Source organism: Poecilia latipinna, unplaced genomic scaffold (assembly GCF_001443285.1).
Source record: "Poecilia latipinna isolate Pla-1442-1.1 unplaced genomic scaffold, P_latipinna-1.0 Scaffold1349, whole genome shotgun sequence".
NCBI classification, from domain to species: Eukaryota; Metazoa; Chordata; class Actinopteri; order Cyprinodontiformes; family Poeciliidae; genus Poecilia; species Poecilia latipinna.
Genome location: NW_015113965.1, coordinates 59566 through 75271, shown reverse-complemented (window position 1 = coordinate 75271; position 15706 = coordinate 59566). Strand labels below are relative to the sequence as shown.

General features: G+C 40.4%; 1 protein-coding gene across 1 annotated transcript; it reads left to right on the top strand.

The window, feature by feature from the left end:
• Positions 1–1199: 1199 nt before the first annotated feature.
• On the top strand, positions 1200–14706 carry nab1b (NGFI-A binding protein 1b (EGR1 binding protein 1)). Its single transcript, XM_015056024.1, has 8 exons — positions 1200–1664; positions 6434–7236; positions 7317–7450; positions 8295–8346; positions 9481–9600; positions 10421–10595; positions 11158–11322; positions 12362–14706. The coding sequence occupies exons 2-8, from the start codon at positions 6436–6438 to the stop codon at positions 12436–12438; spliced, it is 1524 nt and encodes a 507-aa protein (XP_014911510.1). The 5' UTR covers positions 1200–1664; positions 6434–6435; the 3' UTR covers positions 12439–14706.
• Positions 14707–15706: the final 1000 nt, after the last annotated feature.

Below are 15706 nucleotides of genomic sequence, written 5' to 3'. Positions count from 1 at the left end.
TATTATCCAACAGCTTTTTTCTTTTGTTGCTTTTAGCTTCAGATTATCAAAAACTGGGGCCACAAACATCCAGAGATGGTTAAAACCATTCCTCAAAACACGTCTTCCAAGAAAGAGTTATACTTAATGTGTTCCAGTTAATAGGTTTTCCTGTTTTTCTCCTTTTTGTTGAGAAGCAAAGCAAGAAAAATAAACTTTTTTTTTTTTTTTTAGAAAAAAAAGTTTTTCTTTGTTTGGGATGTACAAAGATAATTTTTCTCTCGAGCCGCTTTTTCTGGTATAAGCAGCTCTGTTATCGATCTTATTTGTTATTTTTAGACTTTTATTTATTTTTTATTTTTTGGTTGAGATGTTTGGACAATTATTCCCTCTGGTTTTGAAAGCTGCACAGCTGTAAGGATTTTATTTCCTACTTTTTTTTCAAACAGTTGTGATGTGTAACCATGACACATTTTTGTTTTTATCTTACAAACCAAATTCAAATATTTTTCTTCCATTTTTTTTGTCTTCAGTCAGAGGCCTCTTAGTTTTTGTTAGATGACTGACTGTTACTGGAGATCTATCCTGCCCACATCTATGACATCTATTTGTAAATATTTGGGTGATATGAGTTATGACCACATCTGATATTCCTTTAGTATAAATAATATATCACTGAACTGAACTCTACAAAAACTTTGGCTGTTTGGTTTTTATTTTGTGTTCAAATATTAATTAATTTGCTGTTGAACTGGTAAAGATGAGTAGGTCAAATGATTCTGATCCAATCTGCTTGGAAATTTCAGTAAATTTCCAAGTTAACTTTATATAAGACACCTTCTGAACTTCATGAAATTTTCAAGTTTCTCATCAGTTTCTAAATCCAACATGGTTGCTGAACATTAAAACGATTGAAACTGCAGCAAAAGGATGTTTATTTACTTTTCTAGCAGTTTCCTGACTGACTAATGTTGCTCTGTGAGTATTTAGTGTATTGCATTCATAAAACACTGAGACAAAAAACTTTTATTGGCTTGTAATGTTAATACTAAATAGCATTAGGTCTGGATGGATTGTTTATTATTCAAAAGTGCAGCATTAATGAAGCAATCTGCTGCATTCTGCCCTAATAATCTGGATTATACAGTTCCAGACTGTGGCGCTCTTATTTTGTAGGCTCAGGCGGAAGTGTCTGCGCGCGCCTCTGCGTGTGGTTTGACCTTTGAGAAGAGTGCAGGGGAGTGGAGAGACGCTGGGAGAGGACTCTCACACACTCACACACTCATCACACACTCCCCACGCACACACGCAACACACACTCTGAGGGAAGAGACGCACAAAGCTCCGCAGCTCCGCGCTGACATTCTGCGCTCTGTTCTCTTCTCTCTCGGCTCCAGAGGAAGGAAAAAGTTTTCACGCAGAGAGGAGAGGACACGCAGAAACACGCACAACCGCTGCCTCGGTGCTGGTTCCGCTGCGTCCTGGAAGTTGAAGGTTCCCCCGGTCTGCGCGCTCCGCTGCTCCTGCGGGATCTCATTCTGTGGGATTCCTCGTTTCTCTCTGCTGTGCGCGAAGCGACGGGCTGTTGTTGTGTTTGGTGAAAACTGAAAAGGAGGAAGAAGGGGAATACAGGAAAGGAAGAGGATCCGGACCAGGGTGCGCCAAAGGGGCCAAAGACTCACCAGGTAGGAAGACTTCATCCACCATGACGCTTCCTCCTCATTCTGTTGCACAAGATGATGAATCTATGATCAAGTTATGCTGCAAAGATGAAAAATGCTCCGGAGATATGCAGCCATGTAAAGGAAATGCAGTTAAATGTAAACATGTCTGCAGATCAGAGTGTAATTCAGTTTGAATCACATAAACATTGCTTAAAGCTTTGAGCACCAACATAAATCGTTCACTTTCTGTATCCTAAATGTTTTATCTCTACATAACTGGACACTGAATGTTTCAGTTTACTGACATATTTGATATTTTCTGTGTTGTTGGTTTATTTTTCGCTGCTACAGATACAAACAAAGTGAGTATTTAAGGATCACATCACACCCTCATAGAGGCACAAGCTCAAAACATCAGACTGGTTTTATTTAGAAAGCACTTTAAAGGTTCCCCAATAACAAAACTAACAACTCTGTGCATAAATGCAAAAGTTAAATAAACTATGCAGAAGATTAATGCATTAGCTCACTATAAAAAGACTTATATTTTGAAAAGTGTAAGATAAACCTGTCAGTCATCTGCATATAAATGAAATGTTATGTTTCCGGGAAAATGGCGTCTAGATACAGCATTAAAAAGAAGGGGGCCGAGTTCGGTGCCTTGTGGTACCCCAGGGAAGTTCAGGAAGAGCTGGCACCCAGTGGAGAGAAATTTACTCGTTGAAGTGTTAAAAATCAAGCTTCAACATCTGGCACTGGTTCCAAAAGGAATCGTTTCATAGGAACAGAGAAAGAATCAACTTTATTTCCGACAATCGTTACCAGATTTGACTTTTGCTTTTGGTTTATTGCTAAAATTTAGGGTTTGAAAGTTCAACATAGTTTCCACCTTTTGTAATCCAGTGACTCCATTCCTGAGTTAATTTAGTAAAATCCATTTCCTGATGCCAGAAGGGCAACCCTAAACACCCACACAGAGGGTACACCGAGCCGTCATCTGCATAAAAATAATAGGAAATTAATGTTTTCTGGAAAAAAAAAAAAAAATCAAGTAGAGAAAAAAAGGGGGGGAGAATGGAGCCTTGTGGTACACCCCATGAAAAACATGGTTTAAATCCCACAGCACCAGCAGCACACATTCACCATGGTCCATTTCTGAAAAGGTGTTATGAAAGTGTCATGGTGGGATTCCAAGAACGCCTTCTGGTTGAGAAATATCAGAGTTTATTTCCGGAATGAGAGTGAAGTCAGAGGAATCCTCTCTCCAGGAGGGAGCCCCACCTGTGTGTGGTGTGTCAGAGCTCACCTGACTTCACCGCTCTGTCTGCCAGAGTTGCTGTGATTTCAGAGGAAGACGGTCGGCTCACCTGCTGCTCACCCAGAGGTCAGCCTTCACTCTGCTGATAAATTTAGCTCCAGAGTTTTGGTCGGAAATAGAAGGAAAACATTTAGAATCAACACAACATGAAACAAACAAAGCCTGGATTCTTCCTGAGCCTGGATGTTTCCTCAATGAAACTTTACATATTCAGATGACACGTTTCACACGTGTCACTGAAAACATCTCATATTAGACACAAGAGGCAGAGGAAATGCAGCACTTTTGGACAAAATTCACCAGCATTTACTAACAAAACCCAGAACATGCAAAACAACCGTGATGCGGTTAACATCTGTGAAATAAATCGCCTTAAGCTTTAGAGTCCAAAAAATGTTTATCTGCAGTGAGTGACTCCTAAACCGGCGGAGGAGGACGAGAGCGCCTTAAGAAGCTCCACTAGCCCACGTGTTTTTATCATCAATGCTAATGTTCTTTAAGTGACATTTCACGTTCCTTTATTTTCCACCTCTTCTTTATCAAATCTGCTCACGTCCTGCATGTCCTCGTTTTGTTTTCCAGACTCAAAGCTTCGCTTAACGTTTGATCTGATGGGGGGAAAAACTCAAACTTGCTGTTTTTCATTTCATGGTTCATAACAAATGTTTTTCAGCTAAATGCACAATAAAATGATCGTGGAAGTTTTTTGCTACTGACGGAATAACCAGTGAGTAATGCGGCTGTCAGGAAGGAAAAAGCTGAAAATCACTGATTAGTTAAAAATCAGTGCTTCTGATTGTAAAAGATTGTTTTGGAAAGTCTGGAAATTTCAGGCCAGAAGTGAACATGTCTCTGAAGGAGACGATGATGTTAGACTGTTGGACATGTGTGACCGGCCTGCAGATCTGATGCTGCTGCTGCAAACTGTTTGCAGCATCAGGAAGAAGGAAAATCAGACCTGGAGGTCAACCAGGGGCAGCGCAAAGAGGGGGTTACAGGGGGGCCACGTCATCTCTTAAAGTCCTTTTATGCATTATATTTACATTTTTATGTACATTTAAGAGCAAACTAGATATTATTATTGAATAAAATGTAAGTAAATATAATGTTTGACAAACTCAAAGCATTAATAAAGAAAAATAGTTTCTACATTTATTTTACAAATCTAGGGTTTTCAACTTCAGTCATTTTCAACAAAAATGACTGAAATAATATTATTACAAATATTGCTTTTGTGGGGTATTTAGTGTACTTAGACAAACTTTTATAATTTGCCCCTTTAAAAATTATTCTGATCAAATACATATTATAAACAAATATTATGCTGTTATTACAAATCTAGGCTTTTAGTTTTTCGTAAACTCTTTAATTTGAATTAACCATATGTATATTTTAAATGGTGGCTCTGATGAAATAAATATTGATAGAGGAAAATAAACACCATCTATACTAATGTTACGAATCTAGTTTTTCATTTTGCATTAAAATTTTCACAAACTTTTATTATTTGGCCTTACGCTATGTTTTTAATGATTGATAAATATAATGCTGTTATTACAAATCTAGGGTTTAAATTATTCCTAAACATTTTATTGTTTGGCTTAATCTTATTTTTAAAATATATTGTACATATATAAATCAGTGCTCTATTTAAGGGATAAATATGTGTAACGTATATATCTGAGGTTAAATTTAAATCTTAGAAGCAGGTCGTTTGGGTCTGGAACTGAGGGGGGTGTACTTTCTTTATGATGACAGAATGAGGACAGCGCAGTGAAAGTCCTGATATCCGGCTGAGCCGTTTGGTTCTGGTGTGAAACCAGGACCGTCTGTTCGCCCCATCTGGCCACCAGCTACTATTTGTTATTTCAGGGTGAGGTTGCGGCGGATATTCGACTCCGGGAACCTTTTGAGTCCGCTTGAACAAAAGCGACTCAGATCCCCCGTTACATCAGTTTGCACACGTCTGTTTGCTCTAGGTTTTCCAGAAGCTTTTCAGTTCGTGCTGCAGATAAGGAACTCGCTCTGACTTCACGTTCCTTCCTCACGCCTTTGTGCTGCTGGTTGACGTCCATACAGGTCCGAGCTGCAGAGACTTACAGGGAAACTCACTGCTGAGTCACTGCAAACTAATAAATGTAGAGATTAGTGTTTACGTCTGATTAAGCCTTCATCTTGCAATAGGTTTACATGATGTCCAGTGTAAATCAGGCTAATTAGAGGGATTTGTGTGATTAAAACAAGACGTTTTTGAGGAAACAATCCAACAGATATTTATTTATGTTTGGTTTTGTCTCAGGCAGCTTCTGTCTGTGTCATTTTGTGAGTCGACGCCTGCCTGGCTCCCCGGGCCTATTCTGGGCGAGGCAGGCCCACCACCTACACATCCTGCAGGGGTGGAGAGAGGCATGTGGTCCTCCCTGCAAGCCGGGCCGGCTGGCTGCCACTCCTCAGTCAGCCCAGCCTCCGCAGGGCCTCACATGCACCCAGGAAGACTCAAAGCCAAGCCTGTTCTCACTGCATCGGCTTAAAGTGGCAGGAGCCCGCCGTGGCTTCACGGTTTCTGTGAAAAGTTTAGATTAACTGCGACATTTTTGAGGATAAATGCCAACCTGATAGATGTAGAGACACTTTCAGGGAGGAAAATGGTGGATATTTCTGATTTAGGAACACTAAATGTGTTTCTCCTCAGGTTAGCTAAAAAAAATAACACTATCATAAATAAATGCTAGCTAGTCCTGCAACAATAGCAAATTTTATCTGATTTATCCTCAACACTTGATGCTCAGCAGGTGCATCCAATCCGTAAATGACTTTTCTGGCATCTATCCTTTTGAAATTTCTTTACGTTTTCGAGAAAAAAGGTGAATATTTTGATCTGAAGCTCCGCCCCCTGCCTCTCTGCTGGGCTGCAGCTCAGCCTTACAGAGGAACTGTACAGGTAGCATCATAAATGATGAGTTTTCCCTTCGGTTTCCTAAATTGCTTGTTTGTAGAAACATCCTGTAAATAATGGTTACATGACATCAGGAAGATATATTTTCACACATTTTCTTCACTTTAATGTCCAAATAGGACCGTACTGACAGATGGCTGGGAAAGCCTTTGATCAGGACTTTGGCTTTTATATGTCTGTTGTCTAGTGTCATAAAACAAAAAATAGACAGAAGTAAAGAGGTCGGAGGTTTACAACCAATCCCAACCTCAACATTCAGTAAAATAAATTAAACTTTTGAAGATTTTAATCTTGTTGAGTCTTTCAAAGTCATAGTTCTGTGCCTTCTCATTTAGTGACCATGTTGCTTCAGTGTTTGAACAACAAAACACGCAAGAACACGTCGTTGTTGTCTTATACTGCTAAAAGCAGTTAGCCAGCTAGCCAAATGAAGTTGTGGTAAATGTTTCTACTTCTTTCAAAGGTTTTTTTTTTTTTTGTTTACATCAGCTGACTCTGCGTCCCTCTGTGTTTCAGGCATGGCGGCCGTGTTGCCGAGGACCCTGGGTGAGCTGCAGCTCTACAGGATCCTGCAGCGCGCTAACCTCCTCTATTACTACGAGGCTTTCATCCAGCAGGGCGGCGATGATGTGCAGCAGCTGTGTGAGGCCGGTGAGGAGGAATTCCTAGAGATCATGGCTCTGGTGGGGATGGCCAGCAAGCCGCTGCATGTGCGGCGCCTGCAGAAGGCGCTGCGGGACTGGGTCACCAACCCGGCCATCTTCAACCAGCCGCTCACCTCGCTGCCCGTCTGCAGCATCCCCGTCTACAAGCTGCCCGAGGGTTCCCCCACGCTGCTCAGCGCCCAGGACCGCTCCAACACCGCCAGCGTGAAGATTCCCAAAGCCATTGCCGCCGCCTGCTCCGACCCGGGGAAGCTGGATGTGGCGAGGGAGAAGGTTTCCACCGGGTCGCCCCTGCAGGGGAGCAGCGAGGCGCGGTTCTGGTCGGGCCACAGCAACGACAGCGAGCACAGCCTGTCTCCGTCGGATCTGGGCTCGCCGTCGTCCCCCAGAGACGCCATGGAGGCCCTGGACGCGGCGGCGGTGCAGTCGGTCCTGGAGTGCGTGGACAGGATGGCGCCCGGACTTCCTAAGACGGACCCGGCGGACGTCAAAGAGCAGCTGAAGAACAACAAGAAGCTGGCCAAGATGATCGGACACATCTTTGAGATGAGCGACGACGACCCGCGGAGGGAGGAGGAGATCCGGAAGTACAGCGCCATCTACGGGCGCTTCGACTCCAAGCGGAGGGACGGCAAACACCTGACGCTGCACGAGGTGCTTCACCGAACCGGCGACCTGCGGACCAGTAGGGGGCGCTTCCTCTATGTAACCTGACTGGTTTGTTTCCTGTGCAGCTGACGGTGAACGAGGCAGCGGCGCAGCTCTGCATGAGGGACACGGCGCTGCTGACGCGCCGCGACGAGCTGTTCGGATTGGCCCGGCAGATCTCCAGAGAGGTCACCTACAAATACACCTACCGCACCAGCAAGTAAGATACGAAAGCCACAGCTGAAAACAGGTCAATGCAGCACAGCTGTTTTAGGAGGAGTACACTTCCACCATAAAACTCAAAAATTAAATAAATGTATCTCTCCAGAAGATCAAAATTTGTGAGAAAATAACTCTAAAATTTCTAGATTAATTTCAGAAATTTTTGAATTCTGAAATGTCTTAGGTCCAAAAGAGGAACATTTACCAGAAAAACTCTGAAATTCTGAGATTAATTGCTCATATTTTCTAGAATAAACTTGGAAATGTTTAGGTTAATTTCAGAAAATTTGCAAGAGAAAACACATTTTCAAGAAAAATTGTGGAAATTTCTGAGCTTCAAAAGTGGAAAATTTGCTAGAAAAAAAACAATTAATCTCACAAATTTTTGGGACAAACTTGAAAATTTCTGTGCTAAAAAAGTAAGAAATTTGTAAGGAAAAAATTGAGAATTTTTTTGTTTAACTTCTGAAAATTTCTAGAAAAATGTATGGAAATTTCTGACATCCAAAAGTTGAAAATTTGTACACAAGAACCTGAGAAATTTTCTAGGAAAAACTAGGAACTTTTCAGAGCTCATAAAGTCAAAATTTCAACTTTTGAAAATGATCAAAAGTCAAAAATTTTTAACTCTTTTTCCATGTATGTCAGCATCTCATTTGTGAAATATCTGAAGTTTTATATATTTTTCTTAAGGATACAAATGCAGCACAAACTTAAGTCCAAAAGAGAAATGGGTTAAACACAGGCTTCTCATCCTTCCTCTAAGAAATAAACAGAACCAGAACCGTAGGTCCAGAGTGGTAACAGTCATGTTTTTTGTTTTTCGTTATGTTCTTCTGCAGATCTCGGTGTGGAGACAGAGACGAACCGTCACCTAAAAGGATCAAAACCGAGGTGAGTCCAGCGTCCAACTCAAAGTAATTAATGTGGATCATAAACTCCGTCTTCTGAAGCTGCCCTCAGATTCTAACTTCTCTCCTTGGTTACATTCAAATAGCAGGCAAATATGACCCACATCCAATTGTTTTCTGAGTAATTTAGTTAAATTTCTGGATTTTCTACCAACTGAATGAAAAACATCTTTTATCTTAAAATTCACCAGACACAGACACACACCTGCAGTTTTTGTTAAATTTTCATAAGTTTCAGGTTGAAAGAAACTGATTTGGAAAATGTTTATTTTGCCAGATTTTTTTTATTTCTATTTATTTTAATTTTGGTCCATAAAATACCAATATTTCCACATAACTTTCTACTTTAGTCCAACTGATGATGTAATTTTTAAATATTAAATGATTATTCTGTGCTTGATTTGCTCTTTTACCAAATACTTTTTTACTTGAGTTAAAATATGTTGAAGTTGTTTTATTCTTACTTGCGTGTAACTTTTTGCTCATTCTGGAAACAAAGCGCTGCTGTGTGACGTCGACATTCTTCTTCTGCGCTTTCTGGTCGTAAACCGTTCACGCAGAAGTCTGATTGCGGTCACATTTAATTACAAGTATGAACGACAATGTAAAAAAAAAAGATTTTAGAAAGATTTTAGGTCGATACAATTAAACTTTTCTGACTTTGTGCTGCAAATGTTTCTGTTTGAAACTCTGAACCGGTTTCTCTGGAATCATGAAGTGAAACATCAAAGTAATGAAGCTGAAGCTCCACATTAGTGAGGTTTCGGAGGACTCGGGTCTGGCAGCTGGCGCTCCTCTGAGAGCATCGATCTGGAGCCGAGTACAAAGCCGGGTCTGAGCGCTGCTCTCCCGGCGCCGATCGGCCCGGAGCCGGTTCTGAATGGCTCCTCTCAGAGAGCGAGCCGCTGATGGAAAACATGTGGCGGCTCCGCAGGGATCCAGAGGCGCAGATGAGCCGACACCTGCTCACACAAAACTGGGGATTCCCGCTTAAAGCCGCTTAAAACCTTATACTTAAACAGACAGGCTTTTATTTCTGCAGATAAAGACTTGAAATAAAAACAGATAGGAAAAGGAGATTAAATATATTGACTGAAGGGACGTAACTGTGCTGCAGGAGAACTTCTTCGACATCCAGGAGGCGCTGCAGGCCATCCACATGAGGCAGGAGATGCTGAGGGAGCAGCTGGCCTGTGCCAAGTCCAAAGGAGAGGAGACGGTCGGACGCAACCTGCAGGTAGGACCAACCTGGACGATGTCCAGGAACGCGTCCAGTGGAGAAACTAGATGGACAGTTTAAGATTTCACTGCTGGAAGTAGTTCCTTCTGTTTTTACAGATACAAAACCATTAGATTATTAACATTTTATCACATTTTAACCTGAAACTTGAGTTAATTTTACCTGCTTTAACCTGACAGAGCAACAAGAAGTTAACCATTTTTGAAATTTAAATTCAAAAATACTTTATTGATGCCAAAGAGAAATTCAAAATTCTTCACAGAATTATTGTAGATGGTGATGGGTGTGAACAGGAAAGATCTCCTGTAGCGGTCTGTATTACAGCAAATATAAATGGCCTCTGACTAAAGATTGGAAAAATGGAAAGAAAGGAGAAATTTTCTTCAAATAAAGCCCGAGTCAGTTTACGCACTTTTTAGATTTTTCTAAAAAGTAAATAAGTTTCCTCTGGAGTTCTGCTAAACTTTGTTGCTCATAAAATCCTGATAAAACACGTTAAAGTTTGTGTTTTCAATACGTCTCTGCTGCAGAAAATGTCGCACAGCATGACGCTGCCACCACCCTGCATTAAAGATGCAAACAATTTTTTTTTTTCATAAGAAGAGATTTCATAGCTGTGTTGGATGAAAAAGACGTCCTGCTGTGATTTAAAGAGACAGTGACAGATTCATTCTTTTGCCTGTCTCTTTAAGAGAACCCCTTAGGAGCCTCGTTTTGTCGTGATTGGTCAGTTTTAGACCAGAATTAGCATAAATTAGCATATAAAAGCCCATCAGAGCACTGGGCTCCCAGCTGATGCCTGGTTTCTGTGAATCAGATGCAGCTGGAGCGCCTGCTGGCGAGGCAGATGGAGATCCTGCAGGACGCCGCCGTCCAGGAGCGGCTGCAGGCTCTGGACTGGAGGATTCCGCCCGCTGCCCTCAAGTACCTCAACGACGCCCAGAACACCAACGGAGCCTCCGGCGCCGCTGACCTCAGCAGGGACAGCCAGGGTAGGCCTTTTCAGCACTTTTCACTCATTTCTGACACTTTCTTCTGGCTCTCTGCTGCCCCCTGTGCCCAGATAGAGCACATTGTTTCACTCTTTGTTGTTTTTGGAGCTGAATTTAAATCTAATTCACGTCGACGTGAAGCTTCTGACTGGAAGTAAACGCCTGAAAGGTGCAGATTTTCCACACTCGGCTGTCAGCCGTTTTTCTGCCTGGAGTTCGCAAACAGAGGAGAGGAGGAGGGAGACAAGAGGAGAGGAGGCGCATCATTATTCAGGATCTTTCTTCTCCTCCAGGCCTCGTCTCATTTTCATCCTTTTTCCTCTCTCACCCACTCCCGACAGCTCATTATAACGCTGTTCCCACAAATCCCACAATGCACCTGTAATTATGGCGCCCACGCCTGTTTACCTCTAGCCAGAAGCCTGGAGGGGGGCGTCTCTCTCTCTCTCTCTCTGATTCTGCTCTACTTTTCTTCCTGTTTTTCTTTCTCCTGAACTTTTCGTGACTCTGTCTATAGATAGAAACACTGAGACTGTTCTCGTTCCTGGTCATTTTCCTCCAGATGATCGGCCAATCAACCTGCGAGTGGTCAGTCAGAGCATGCAGGAAGGAGACCTCCCATTGGGCAAGCAGCTAGCCAATGAGCTGAAGCGCCATCACAACCACAACCACAACAACAACAACCACAACAGCAGCAGCACAGATGAGGCCAAAACACCAGCAACAGGTTGGTGACAGTAGATTCACTTTAATTAAACCGCCTTATTGTTGTCTTTTAAAAAAGATACATAAAATCATACAACTTCTTAGAAAAACAACTGTGAACATGAACTACGTTTGCAAAATTGTCAAACAACTAAACCCTAAAAGCTTCTTTCACATGATGTAGCTCCATATTTCAGTCACACCTTTCAGAGTTCACCTGAATTATAATTTAAGTTTTAACATATCTGTAGATTTTATCAGGGATTATGCAGTTTTGTAGAATGATGAAACGCGTTCTAGATTTTTAGTCTAAAAGTATTCACTTTTTGTACAGCGGACCTCCGCCTGTTCGCTAATTCTTCTGGGAATTGTGACTCCAAATTTATTGGGTAAAATCCACCTGTCAGCAGAAAAAAACATCTTCAATTTAATCGCAGAAAATTAGTTGATTTTTCTGTGGAACTTGGCAACAAATTACCTGTGGAAAATTTACCAATTCACAGATATTTGCTTTATAGAGCATATCTAAAATATTTAAAAAGTAATATTTTGTGAAGCTAAGTAGCGATGCTAGCTGATGCGTTATCATCTGATGGTTAGAAAAGCAGTCAATCCAGGAGTGGCTTTCATTTTCCTTGGTGCTGATTGGCTGAAACCCAGAGAGTGGAAATAAGGAAGAATGTTCATATTAGCTTCTCTGCTAATTAATGGTTTCCACTGTCTATGTTAATGCAAATTGAGATATATTCTCAATATAAATTTTTTTGGGATAAAATTGATAGTTTTCACATCCTCAACTTTTGTTTGAGTCTTAACTTGTCTGAATTTGATGGAAAGGTGGGAATCACCATAGCAACAAGTGACTACGCATTTTTCTGAGCCTCTGATTCTCATTACTTAGTGAGTTATATTTTCTACTGTTAAACACTAAATCAGTCGAGCAGTATGTGCAGGAGGAAGCTGTTATCTGGTGAATTTCCGAGCAGAAACCAGACTGGAACCCATCAGAAATTTTCTGAAAAACCCGAACGCTGATGATGTCGCATTTTATTTGTCTCCAGAAAACGGGACGTCACAGCGAGCGCCCGGCAACGCTGAGAAGAAAGTCATCAAATCAGAGCCAGAAGACTCCACATAGTGCCTCCCGCCTCTCCATCTACCCACCCTCTTCATTCTACTCACTCAACAGTATGCAGTTATCACCCATCTATAGATACTAAGCAAGCACAGCCACAGTAGAGCCTTAACAACCAACGTTGCCTCATGAATAGCATTTATTTTAATTTGTCTCTTTGTTTTTAAAAGTATTTGCCAAAGCACCTGGAGAGCACGTCAGGAAGCCCCTCGGTGCTCTTTGTGTTTTCTTTGGATGTTGATGTGAGTTAAACTCGGTACCTCTGCTTTCTGTGCCAGGGCCTGAATCTTAACTCCACTTCTGCTGTGGAGGCTGAAGCATCGGTTGGTGTTGATGCATTTAGCAATTTCTGTTTTTGAACAATCGTGTCGCAAACATGATCTGCTTGCTAAATCCACACTGTTGTTAGTGCTCATTCAGGGCAAAGGTCACGAAATCAGTCTTGGGAGTGAACTGCAAAAATTTTACCAGGCAGTTATGGTTTAGTTTCTAGTGCAAATATCTTGGTGCACTTGAAATAAGACAAAACTAACTTACAGCAGCTTGTTTTAAGTGAATAACTCCTTAATATTGACGAAACAATACTGGATCCACTGGCAAAAATCTTTTGCTTAAAATGATATAATCTGCAATTGGAACTAATATGTTTTCATTAATATTAAGGAATTATTCACTTGAAACAATCTGCTAAAATTTGATGAAAAGTTACTTGTAACTAAGTTAGTTTTGTCTTATTTCTAGTGTGCTAAAAATGGCTTAAGTTTTTATTTTGATACTTTGTAGTGCTGTTGTGGCAACGATAAAAGTTACGATAAGAACTAAGCTGATTAATGTGCTCTGTCCTAATCAAGTAAATTAAATTAAACTATTTATTTTTTCTGTAACTTTATAGCTGTGGATACTCCTGATAAGCATACCAGTTGTTATATACTTCTTTAAGACAATAGTCACATAAAGTAGTATAGTTTCACTACTAAACTGCACACAGTAACTATTTATCCATATTTTCAAATTTGTCGATATTTATTGATGATCTCGTTGAACAAAGTGGAGAAAATAGTTAATTTAACAATCTGGGAGATTTTAAACCTCATTAATTTGACTTTATTGTGACAAATGATGCCTGGTATTAAGATATTTGCACAAGAAACTAGAACAATAGTGGGTAATATTTATTTTGTTTTTGCGGTTTGAATCATGAACACATCCGTAATGGATTTTAATGACTTTAGTTTCCATCCAGGTGTTTACTGTAGAGGGTGGCGGGACAGAGGATGAAGTAAGGAGGCCGAGTTAAGGTGCAGCCCTGCAGCAGGTTGTCATTTTTTTAACGTTTCCTTCAAACGAGGCGGGACTGACCGCTGCTGCCTCGTGTGTGTTTATGGCAGGTAATTTATGAAGAGGATGTACAGGAGCTGTTGTGGATCAGCAGCAGCGAACGTTCCACGTTGTAATTTAGCAAAAACACTGCTGTCAGTGGAGAAACTTTCAGGAATAAACACCTGCGTGTTTTTTGAGGATGCAGAAAAAGAAACGACGCTCGCAGGTTTGGGGGGGCGGAGGGGTTTGTTGCAGTGGCTGCAAGATTTAAAAAAAGAAAAAAAAAATGAAATAAAAAAATGTATTGCTGTTGTTGAAGCAGCAGCTTGTAAATATAACAAATAGCCTAATCTGTCAGCCAGGGTTTTCTGTGTCCAGTGTAACTTTGCTGTAGATTTTTGGTGTCGATACAGTGTTCATGTATGTAGAGCTACAACAGAAAAAAAAAAGAAATCTTAATTGTCACTAAGGAAAAAATGGTGTCTGGTATATAAGAACCTGCTTTTAGCCTTAGCTCTAACAGTGTTTTCTGGCCATGTGTGCAGATTTCCAACGTGTTGTTGATGTTTAGACGTAGAAACATGACGGCTCAGTGTTCCCTCTGTGTAAATACATCTGTTTGACCCCCTGCACATAGTTTAGTCTCACTCAGAGATCAATGCAATATTTATGTAAGTAATAAGTCTATTTGCATCCTAATGCGTTGTTTTTGTCATGTGCTCAGTAACTGTGTGTCTGTCACCAGGGTGGGACCTTCGGGGAAACGTTTTCGTCTGTCTGTATTTCTGCAGGTTAGCGATGGCAGAACGCTCGCATGTCGTCTCACTGATCACTGTTTCTTTTAAAGTGATAGATTAGGCTTTCACCCAGTTATGCACCTGTTTTTTAAACACTAATATATTTTATTTGTTATACAGCACATAAACATTAAACTTTATTTTTTGAACTCTATGGTTTGGTGTGTTTTATGGTTCTGATTTTCTTCTGGTTCTTGTGTTTTATATTTTATTTTTTGGCTGTGTTGATGTAAACGGTATAAATTGATCAGATTGTGCATTATTGGGTAAATTTAAATTTTTTTTTGTAATGTTTTCCCTCTGCTTTTTCCATCCCTTATATTTTTTTTTAACTTTTCTTTAGGTTTATATTCTAAATTTAAAAATTTTTTTTCTTCTTGTTCAAAACTAAAAAAAAAAAAAAACATAAACTTGTCAATGACCTTATAACAACTTTTCACCAAAAAAAAAAAAACTTTTTGTCTGTAACAGAGAAAAAAAAATTAAAACAATTTGACAGATATACATCACAGCATCGATAAGAAAGAGCTTTTAAAGCAAGACAATAATAGCTGAACTGGGCATTCAATAATCCAGAAAAGAATATTCTGTTTTTAACCTTAAAACATCATACAGGAGACACAAATGGAATAATTTGTTTACAAAATGTTTAGTTTTACCATTAATTGACTCATTTTGTCTATAGGAACAAAACCCCTCTTTGTAATGTGAAAATGAATCAGAATAAAAGTCTCCCAGTCTAGAAAAATCCAAAATAATCCTTGATTTAGAGGATTATTTTGGATTAGAAAGATAGAGGGAGATTTTTAAAGGGCCTAAAACTTCATAAAGGGTATGTATAGCTTCATGAGGACTGAAGTTAATAATGATCATAAAAACCAAATCTGAAGAAGTGATGTGATTTATCATTCAGAAAGCTGCCATGTTTGGCCTTTTGGACACATCCTGCAGGTGAGGATGAGCTGCAGGTCGCTTCCTTTGGCTGCAGATGAATCCCTGAGCGGCTGATTTGCATCAGCGTCACATCAACACATTGTGAAAGTGGCTCATGACTCACTCTGACGCAGGTCTCCTTCTCACGTCCACACACATACACATACACACACACACACACACACACACACATACGTAGACAGATTTTCTCTGGAGAGTAG